Genomic DNA, 10,479 nt, shown 5'->3' with positions numbered 1-10,479 from the left:
ATATCCTGCTTCTCTTTCGGAATGTCAGTTTCCCGCCAGCGCGGCCCCGGACGCAATCACTCTCCACCGCCCTGTCTCAATCCCCTAGCGACAAAGCTTGCCCAATCACCTACCTGCCCCGTCCCATACCCTGGCCTACGAGACTTCTCTCCACTCTATAAGTGTGCACATTCTCTGGATAAAGCGGAACTTCTCTGGTGGACGGACAGTTGGTGTGGCCTCATTCTTTCAGCTTGTGCAAGGAATTTTGAGTGACAAAGTTGATTATAATTAAGAAAAATTAAAGTATTTTCTAAAAATTAATATTTAATGCACTGGTATGAAACGAGATCTAATTTTCTGTTTAAAGTAATTAAGTTTTCTTAAGATATTAAGATACTCCTGGTAAAGTTTACAAAAACTGGCCTAGAAAGCAAAGATTTTGCATTTTACTAATAATTTCTCAGGTTTTCTGCTTTGTTTTTGATTACTTTGGAGAACTAAATTTTGAGTGTTCTATTACATTTTAGCAGATCTTGTCCCACTCAAGAACACCCTGAATCCTTTTTAAAACTCTATAACGTCTTTATGACCTCATTATGTAAAAATAGACGAACACGCACATACACACACACAAAACCCTCAAGCACAACTAAGTATTTAAGGTCTCAGGGATGTTGTTTTCACAGGGGGTTGAAGACCCAACATTTGCTTGCGTATGTCATTTCCAGTCTTTTGGATGTAGAAAGATCGAAGCTGACTTGCATACTTGAGATGTTTCAGGGATGCCTGAGAGAGTTCTTGCCTCCCTGGCTGCAGGGTAAGCAAGCCCTGTGGGATGGGCCAGTGTTGCCCAATCCTGGTTGAGAGATATATAAAGCATACTGTTTTTCTTCTCAAAAAGACATGATAGGTTTGAAGCACACAACTCACAAGATCATGGGCAATTCAGCGTTTATCCCTGAGAACTAACCCCTTAGGTGCATGTTAAGAAACCAGAATTATTTTAAGGCAAAGGATTAAAGTAATTGATTTTTTTCTGCAGTACACCTTGGCCCACGGTAACTTAAAAGAGTGGAGAAACATGACGTTAAAATAAGACCTCAAACTCCAATGAAGCGACTTTTAAATTGACCCTTGAATTTTCAACAACAGGGACAAGATTGAAGAAAGCAAACAAAAAAGCCCAGAGGGACAAACATGGACTTGAGAAAAAGCCCAATCATTTGCCCCAGGGGTGGGCAGTAGGCCCCTGCCCCCTTGGACATACCCAAAGGTGCCGTAAGAAAAAAGGTGGACTAAGGAGGCCTGGAGGTTCTGAAAGAATGGACTTTTTTTAAAGCTGTTTCATCTCAACTCCCTAAGGTCTCCCTCCCAGTAATGGGAACAAAACCCCTAAAGCTGTTCCAAGAAACAGCCCCAAACAGAGTAAAAGAGTAAATTGAGCCAGATAGCTAGATAGTGCTCAAACAGTAGGATTACCAGAAACTATTGACCAGAATCTACGCCCTGTTGTAAAACATTGTGAAACATGTTGTATGTTATCAGACAACTCAGACCCCCTTTGGAATTTCTCGGCAGCTTTGTTCCCTCTTTTTTCTTTTTTTTCCCTTTTTCTCCCTTTCATGTGCGACCCCTGCCAATGTGTGGATTTCTGTCTTTATAAACTTGTGAGATTTTCTGCTGGGGACTCGACTCCTTGACTCCTGCGTGAGTCACGAGCTGGGTCCCAGCGCGCTGGAATAAACACCTCTTGCGATTTGCATCAAGTGACGCCTCCTGCGGTTGATTGGGATTGCGGTCCACCGGAGGGATAGAGTTGGGGTCTCCTTTTTGGGGGTCCTACAGTTCCTCCTGCTTAGAGAGCCCAGGCGTAGAGTAAGAACGCCCACGGGTATCCACACCTGGGTTATGCCCGGCTACAAAGGGAAATCACTAAGGAGATGGCCCTTCCTTCTGAAGGCAAGGGGGGGTCACCTGTTCTAGTTACAGCTGTCCCAGAAGCCTGAAGATGTCCGCGTCTCTTCCAACTGCCTTTGAGCAACTGGACGTGGCCTCAGGTGACTCTAGGTGGAGTAAGGATGCTGGCTTCCTTTAGGACACAGGGCTCAGTTCTCCGGCTTATGTGAACCCCACCCCCTTCTAATCAGACTCGTGTGTGACCGGCACTGCCGGGGCCTCAAGGCCAAACGGCCTACAGAAGCTCTAGCCTGGTCAGGGCTTGACTCGGGGTGCTCCTCCCTTTGAGTAAGGAGGTGAGCTCGACGGGGCCGCTAAGCTCCTGCGGCCGGCGTTGATTTTGATAGGCGTGTGTGTCCCAGCTCTCCCGATCGAAGGCGGTAAGTTTGGTGACTTTCTGCTGCCACCAAAGAACCATCCATCGGTTTGTCTTACGGCTGCGCTGGGCGACGAGGGGCCCGCCTCCCTTGGCACCGGTGTTCGGAGGGACTGACCCAGCACTAACCGCTGCTGCGTAAACGGAGAAACTCTCGGCAGACAGCACAGCCCGCTCCCTACAGCCCTGCAGCTTCCAAAGCCCGGCCGGCCACCCGGGCCAGCGCCCGGCCACCGCAGACCGCCCAGCTGGCTTTCCTCGGGGTCGGCAGCACGTGGGCCCCGCCCGGCGCGCCCGCCCAGGCCGCCCTCCCCGGCCGCAGTCCGCCCGCGCCACCTCGTCCGGGTCCCACGCTGCTGTGGGTTCACGGCGTCCCGCAGCCCGCGGTTCCGCCCGCGCAGCCGCGCAGCCGCGCAGCCGCGCCGCCCACGCCGGCCTCCCGGCATGCCCCGCGCGGGGCGTCGGAGCGCGCGTTGCCTAGCTACGCGGCGGCCGGAAGGCGGCCGGGTGGGCGGGACTTCCGGGGCGGTGGTTGCATCAGATTCTGGGAAGCGTCTGTCGCTGCGGCCGCGGGTCCTGGGTTCCCAGCGATGGCAGGTTCTTCCGGAGAGCAGGGTGAGAGGCGCGCCGCGTGAAGGGGCGCGGAGGGGACTGCGGGCGGCGCGCCAGCGTCCAGCGGGGTTCTGAGGGCAGGGGGCTCGGGGCGGGCAGGAAAATCTGGGGCAGGCTGCGTCCAGCGGGATTCTGAGGGCAGGGGGCTCGGGGCGGGCAGCGTCCAGCGGGGCTCTGAAGGTGGCGGGAGTCTCTGGATGGATAGCGTCCAGCAGGTCTCTGAGGGCAGGGGCCCTGGGGTGGACACCCTCCTGTGGGGCTCTGAGGGCCATGGGGCCAGGGGCGGGCAGCGTTCAGCCGGGCTCTGACGGGGCCTGGAATGGCCAGTGTACCGCCTGGGATCTGAGGGCAGTGGGACCTGGAGTGGACAGTGAATCTCCAAGGTAGGCAGTGACCAGTCCCTGAAGCAGTGGGTGTCTCCAGAGCAGGTAGTGAGTTCCAGGGGCGAGCAGTCTTGAGGCCCAGGTTCCAGGGCATTGGGTCCCCAGGACTGGCACTGGGGGCCTGGGTTTTGAGGAGTGGTCCTCAGAATTCTCTCAGGCTGGAGTAGCAGCCTGACAGCCACCGACCCCCGCCAGTGAAGGCACGCCCTCCCACTCTCAGTTTCCTAGTTGGGATGCAGGAGGTCTCCTTGCACACCCAATTGGGGAGGTAGCCCAGAGTCAGACAGCCTGTTTCTAGTTGGTGCCTCAGCAGACCTCATCCCCTCCTACCCCAGCGGGACTCTGGGGGCGGGCAAAGTCTCAAGGGTTGTTTTGGTTTTCTGCCCAGCAAGGTGGGCGGAAGGGCACCTGAGGTTGGTGCTTAGGGAAATGGGTCAAAGGAAGCCAGAGCTACATGTATACACACATAAAACAGCTTGGAGTTTACCAAGTCTTTCATCTTGGGTTGAGCCAGCAGTCACCATTAGTCTGCCTAGTCAGAGCATTACTGCCCACTTTATTGCCAACCTGGGAGGCTCTCTGAGGAGGCAGCTCTGTCAGCTCCCCCAGGTCACTCATGTCACCAGGGGTAGACCAGAGCCTTGGCAGTCAGATCTCTGAAGAGCAGTGCCTCTTTTCTCACTGTTCCTTCTGAAGGTGCTGGAAGAGACTGTGGCCCAAAATCCTAACTGTCCAGAGCAGACTTTCCAAAGGAAACATTCTTGGCATTGGTTTTATTCTCTCTGCTGGTGAAAAGTAGTTGTGGTTCTGATATCTCCTCTCCCTGACCCAGTGTAGGTCATCCTGTGGTATCCCTTGTTCCTGAGACCTCCACTGGGTTCTAGGCAGGTGGACCTGACCACCCTGGAAACCCAATGATGTGGCGCACCCAGATGACAGGGCTGTCTGTCCTGTGTGCCTGGTAGCAGAGCTGTGCTGCATTCCACTCAACTGGTGTGCCTGGATTCCAGCACCATCTCCACATGCCCCAGAGTTAACAGCCCTTAGAAGTCCACCCAGACTCCTGTAGAACAGCAGCAAGCCTAAACGCTCACCCCTGGAGCCCACTTGGCAAGACTGGAATCCCAGCTCTGTGCCTCCTGACAGCAGCACAGGGTGATGGTGTCCATCTGGGAGGGACTGTGGGTAGTAAGCTCATAGACATAAAGGTCTCAGGACAGTGTCTGACATAATATGTGCCATGTATGTGCAAAGCTAAAACCCACGTCTTCAGTTTAAATGTGTGTGTTTGTGCTAGAATGGGGGTGTTTTGCTATTGTGACTAATAGGCCTGGCCAGCACAATTGTAGAGGAGGAATAGTTTAAGGGCTCATGGTTTCAGAGGTCTGACTCCATAGAGAACTGGCTCCACTCCTTGGGGCTCCAGGTGAGGAAGAACATCATGACAGAAGAGTGTGGCAGAGGGAAGCAGCTCACATGATGATCAGAAAGCAGAGACTTCAGATATAAAACATATACCCCAAAGATATGCCCCCAGTGACCACCAACTCTCGCCACACCCTGCCTGCCTTCAGTTTCCACTCAGTTAATCCCATTGGGACATTAATTCACTGATTGGGTTAAGACTTTATGATCCAATCATTTCTCCCCTAAACCTTCTTGGATTGTTTCATGCATGAGCTTGTGGAGGACACCTCATATGTTCAAACCATATCAGAGGGGTTTTTGTTTGTTTCATGTTTGTTCATTTTTTAGTTGTTTCAGAACTTTAGGCTTCCAGATCTTATGGGATTTGGCTTATTTCTGGAAATTGCTCTGTCAGTGGAGATGAACCCCACATGTCTGGCAGCAGGTAGACTTTCTCAGCCTGAAGCTATAGGGCCCCGGTTCTGACTGGTACTCTGCCTAAGAGCATGGGTCCTTCTTTGAGGAAAGAGGAAATCAAGTGAAGTCATGAAACCCTCACATCACAAACAGACATTCTTCATGTCATGTTTCCCATTTTGGATTGTTTTTTATTCCCAAGTTTGGGGTCATTGAAAGTGACCATTTTCCCAGATTTTTCAAGGAGGCCCCCTTTTCTGGACTCTCTTCCTGAAGTTGATTGAGAACATGGCGTCTCCCTCTTGATCACGTGGGTCCCAGTCTATCCCATAGTCCTGGTGCAAGCCCAGTGCTGAGTGGGGCCTGCAAGGATGGTTCATCCCAGAACCTCTGAGGTGGATGTAACTCATTTCAGGGCCTTTTCCTGCAGACTCAGGACCCCACTTTGGTGGCTTTTCATAGGTCAGACTTAGCTTAAATTTTACACAGACTAGAAAGGTCATCATAATCTTAACCCAGCCAGCACTTCCCAGCATGCATCAGTCTGGCGCTGTCCTAAACACCTGTTTGTCCTCCCTTGCAGCTGTCAGAGCAGCTCTTTGCAGTAGGTGCTGCTGTATTTTCCAGAAGAATGGAACCCTGAGGTCCAGAGAGGTCAAGTGAGGAGTCCCATGTCTTCATAGCTAGCCAGAGGCAGAGCCAGGGTCCCCTGGGCAGGTTGATGGCAGCAGGATATACTGTGTCACCTGGCGCATGCTGTTCTGAGTAACCGGAAGGCTCCAGATCTGAGTGTGTTAAGGTGGGTAAACGGAACTCACATGCTTTTCTGTTTCCCAAAGCAGAGTGAAACGTGCCTATTTATAGGCTACAAATATTCGCTAATCAATGACCTCAGGATTCCATGTTCCCAAGTATGTAGGGTCATAAGAGGCGGGTACTCTTGGTGGGCACCACGCCTTTTCTAGCACTTGTGTGGTACCTTCCTGTGGTCATCCCTCCTTGTCTTGGTGGTGAGGAGGTTGGGTACTCCTAATGGCCAGTCACCTCAGGAAGGAGGGAGGCAGTGGTGCATTCCCTGAGGAAGGATGATGCCTGGGGCCCACCTGTGATGAGTGCCCACGCAGGTGAGAGGTGCGGGCTGAGGCTTTGGATCGGAGTGGGCGGCATTGCCTCCAAGGAGATGGAGCTTGTGCCTGTCCTCCCCAGGACTCATACAGAAGGTCAGTGTTTTCCAGTCCCCTGTTCAGTTCCCAGAGGCGCTGTGGCATGGGGAGCCCCTAGGAATAGGCTGGAGCTGGAGAAAGCAGCTGCGGAAGGCGCCCCAGAGGTTGAGGGGAGCGGTCACAGAAAGGGAGCCGTCTGCAGGGGGTGTTCAGGGTGGAGGGCTGAGAGCACAGGAGGGTTCAGACCCTGCCAGGCTGAGGCTGACCTCCCTGGAGGTGTACTAAGCACAGACCTGTGGTCAGGTCTGCAGTTAGCAGGCCACCCATCTGCTCCTCCAGGCTCCTTAGGGCACTGGAATTTGAGGGCTCTGGGGCCAGCGCAGGAGCCCACCAGAGCTTGTTTCATTGCTGCTTGCTGGGCCCGCCCCCAGAGGTTCTGACTGGCAGGTCTCAGATGGGCCGGAGGGTGTGGCTTCCTTCAAGGAGTCCCAGGTACTGCTGATGCTGCAGAGCATGGGCTGTGGTTCGAAAGGCTGAGAGCCTCAGGGGAGGGGTGGCAGGAACAGATGCACAGAGAGCAACCTGAAGGGCAAGTGGGAGGGAGCTGAGAGGGAGGGGATGCCCCTTTGTACGTCAGGAATGCGCATGTTTGATGTGATTTGGGTTCAGGCCCTGTGCATTGGTGTGTCTTGGTAAGTGCTTTCTAAGGACTCCACTACTGTAGACTGCCATAGTCACCATCCCCGCCCTCAGCTTCTCTGTCCTTTGAGGTGTTTTGTTGCCTGGTGGTAGACGTCCCCTCCCCTGGAGACAGCAGGAGTTTGGGCAAAGGTGTGCGGGTGCCGGGTGGGGGAGGACTGCCTGCTCCCTAGGTTCCCATCTAACCGGGCATCAGACTGAGGGTCTGACTCAGACCCACCACCCCTTGAAAGCTGACCTGTTCTGTTTCCTCCAGACACACCCAAATGCAGCTGCTGTAATTAACCGAACAACCACCTGGTGGAAGCGTCCCTGGCCGACTTACTGGCCTGAGGGGCTTCTCCCTACTGGCCTAGTTCCCCTGTGGCCTGGGCTGCTCCACAGGGCGCATTTAGGAAAGAGGTGTGATCCTGGAAGTGCCTCCGGGAGCTGTCTGGAGTAACTGCCTCGGTAATGATCATCATAATGCAGGAGTGATTACGATAATGACGGCAGCTGGGTGCTGGTGGTATGCCAGGCAGTTTTCAAACATTTTATAAGTGTAATTTCACTTAGTACTCCACAGCTTTATGAGGTGGCTGCTGTTATGAGTGATTTCCACAGGAGGAAGGCAGGTGCCTGCCTGGGGGCTGGGCCTGGCCCCTGCAGCCTCCCCCAGCGCCTCGCTGGCCTGGAGCCCCTTCCTTAGTGCTCTGAAGCCGCCCCAGTTGTGAGGATGCTGTGCACGCTTTTCTCACAAAGTACTGTATGCTGGGTGTATCAGTGTAGGAACTCTGAGCTGTGAAGAAAGAGGGAAATTGAGTCACAGATGGCCATTGTCACTGTTTGGGGGTCCCTGTCGTCGTCATCGTTATCCCCGGGAACGCTGAGTGTGAGAAGGGCCTGCGGATGCCTGCCACGGCGAGGGTGGGCAGGACCCAAGCCCCCTGAGTGCTGTTGCCCCCGCGGTGCTGTCACCTCACTCAGCTCCCTCTGGCCATGGTTGAACCCGTCCTTAGTATCTCACACCGCCGTGTGTGGAGTGTCGCCCCAGGAGAGTAGTTTCTGAGTGGTGGCTGGAGCCCTGGGGGACGCGGCTTCTCCGGTGCTGTCCACAGTTCAGGCAGGTTCTCTGGTGAACTGCTTTGTCATAAGTGCGAACGCTGCTGGTACTGACAGCAGTCTGGAGATCAGGAGTGGGCCCTTGCTCCCGGTGTTGAAGATTGCACACTTGAGAGATGCCAAGGCAAGTGTAGAAAGCAAGTTTCGTTTAAGAGAGGGACAGAGGTAGCAGACCTCTCCAGAGAGAAAGGGCCCAGAGCTGGGTTCCTCGGGGGAGTGGGTGTCTTGCCCTTTCATAAACCCCAGAACCCCCACCTTCTCTTTCTTCTCCTGCATGTGCCTAAGCTGGGGAGCGGGATCCCTAACCAGCCCTCCTTGCTCAACCCCCTATGCCGGCTGCCTGTTTGTTGACGAATGTGACATATCCTGCCCTCATCTATGTGTCCCCTTATAGTGCCACTTAACAGGCTGCTAGGCTGTGGGGGGAAGATCCGGGTGAACTAGAAGTTCCCTGCCAGAACTTTTGCAGTCTCCTGTTTGTTTAGGGTTGGTGGTGCTGAGGACGGCCACAGCAGGGACCGCCTGTAGTTGGGAAGAGGGGTCCTGTCAGTCCCCACCAGGCAGGGCAGTTCCTTCGCTGTACATGGAATTCCCATGTGACTGACCGGGACTTGGAGTAAGGGGCTGCTCCCTAAAGCCCACGTGGGGTCCTGGGGAGAGCAGAAGGACCAGGCCCAGGGCAGGGGACTTGTGGAGCAGGGAGTGCTCGGCCCAGAGGAGGAGCTGGCCCCAGCCAAACTCCAAAGGAAGTGAGGAGCCTGGGGGCATCTGGGGGGGTGTCCCCCAAAGGCAGCATGTGGGGCCATGTGACCAGAGTGAGGCCACTGTGAGGTGAGGCTTTGGGGGGATGGCGATGTGACCCTGTGCTTCTCAGCAGGAAAGGGCTAGGCTTGCTGTGGGGCAGGTGCCTGCCACCGGAGTTGAGGCGAGAGGTGGAGCCATGGTAAGGGCCTGGGGTCTGGGCACGGGCGAAGGTGGCCGTGGTCTGGTGGGTCACCTGTGGCTCTCCAGAAGGAGAGTCTGTAAAGGGCTGTGGCTCAGTGTGGCTGAGAGGAGCACCCCAGCCCTAGGTGCCTGTGGCGGCATGGAGCGGGTAGCTGTCTTGCTGGTGTCAGGTGGGATGTGGCTCTGCAGTGGAGGGAAGCAGGGTGACCTGCAGAACTGGTCATGGCCCCAGCAGGTGTGCTTCTGGGAAACCTGGTGGGCACAACATCCAGATGGAGAGTTCAAGGCCTTTTCACCTGGCTCCCACACCATTCCTGCAGAGGAGCAGCTGGGGCTCTGGGACACCTGCTGAGGGTCTGGGGTAGGGCACTGGCCACGGGAGGACCCGGAGTGAAGACCCAGCTCAGGCCTGGGGTGGTTTCTGCCACCACAGCTTTGGGCTTCGTTTGAGCCCATCCTCATTGGCACCTTGGTGTTCCAGGAAGTTCCATCTGCAGGAATTGGGGGAAGGGCTCCCACAGCAGAACACGTGAGAGTGGCCTGTGGTCACAGTCTCCTCACACGTGTACTGTCTGCTTCAGGAGCGTGGGTTTGGTTCTGGGCAGCACAGCAAGCACGAGGTGGAGGAGCAAGGAGGGACGTGGATGTCTTCCCCCACGGCTGCTCTGCCCTGCATCCTGCCCTGACCCAGGTGACCTCACAGGGTGAGGCAGCTGGGAGGGAGCAGGGAGAGACATGGACATCTTCCCCCACGGCTGCTCTGCCCTGCATCCTGCACTGACCCAGGTGACCTCACAGGGTGAGGCAACTGGGCAGCATGGGGAGAGATGATTGGCATGTGCTCGGCACCTGAGCTGTTGGCCAGGTGCGAGGTGTAAGGGGACGAGCCTAGTCCTCTTCCTGCAGGTCCCTAGGCAAATGAAATGACCAGGAGGAGATGGGTTTGGTATAGTGTTGGGGGCTGTGCCATGCAGACGGCGCCAGGATGGCGCCTGGCAGTCAGCCAGAGGTTGTCAGCAGTGAGGAGGTTAATTGACATAAGCACACGCAGGTGATTTATCGTCCACGCACACAACGCATGCACATGTGTTCTCGAGCACTCCTAATGGTGCCTACTCCGACGTCTAGCCTCTTGCTTAATCTTTGCATGAGAGGCGTGGCCCTGCTCTCCGCCTCCTGGAGGTGATACAAACGGGCAGAAAAAAGCAGAGCAGCAGCTAGCAGCAAGAGGCAGAGAGAAGCCACTAGCAGAAAGGAAGAAGAAGCGGCAAGCAGATAGAAGCAGCTAGCAGAGAGAAGCAGCAGGCAGCGGCGGAAGGCAGATCACAAAGCGGAGAATTGAGAACACACCTCTAGATCACAGATAGGCAGATCGCAGTACGCCGGACGTGTCACTAAGAAGCACCTTAGGTAGACACACCTTTAGTTCACAGGATGC

At 55.0% G+C, this 10,479-nt stretch overlaps 1 protein-coding gene across 2 annotated transcripts in view; it reads left to right on the top strand.

Moving 5' to 3' along the window:
• Positions 1 to 2,831: 2,831 nt before the first annotated feature.
• Positions 2,832 to 10,479, top strand: part of CARS1 (cysteinyl-tRNA synthetase 1) — a 58,510-nt gene continuing 50,862 nt past the window's right edge. Inside the window, exon 1 of one of the 2 annotated variants that reach the window (XM_079104927.1) lies at positions 2,832 to 2,929. In XM_079104927.1, the coding sequence (XP_078961053.1) occupies positions 2,905 to 2,929 (25 nt within the window). In that variant the 5' untranslated portion in view covers positions 2,832 to 2,904. The remainder of the gene's footprint in view (positions 2,930 to 10,479) is intronic. The other variant, XM_079104929.1, reaches the window with a different exon arrangement.

This window comes from Sciurus vulgaris (assembly GCF_902686455.1).
Source record: "Sciurus vulgaris genome assembly, chromosome: 11".
NCBI classification, from domain to species: Eukaryota; Metazoa; Chordata; class Mammalia; order Rodentia; family Sciuridae; genus Sciurus; species Sciurus vulgaris.
Note: the sequence above shows the minus strand (reverse complement) of the source record. Positions and strands in the feature narration are given on the sequence as shown.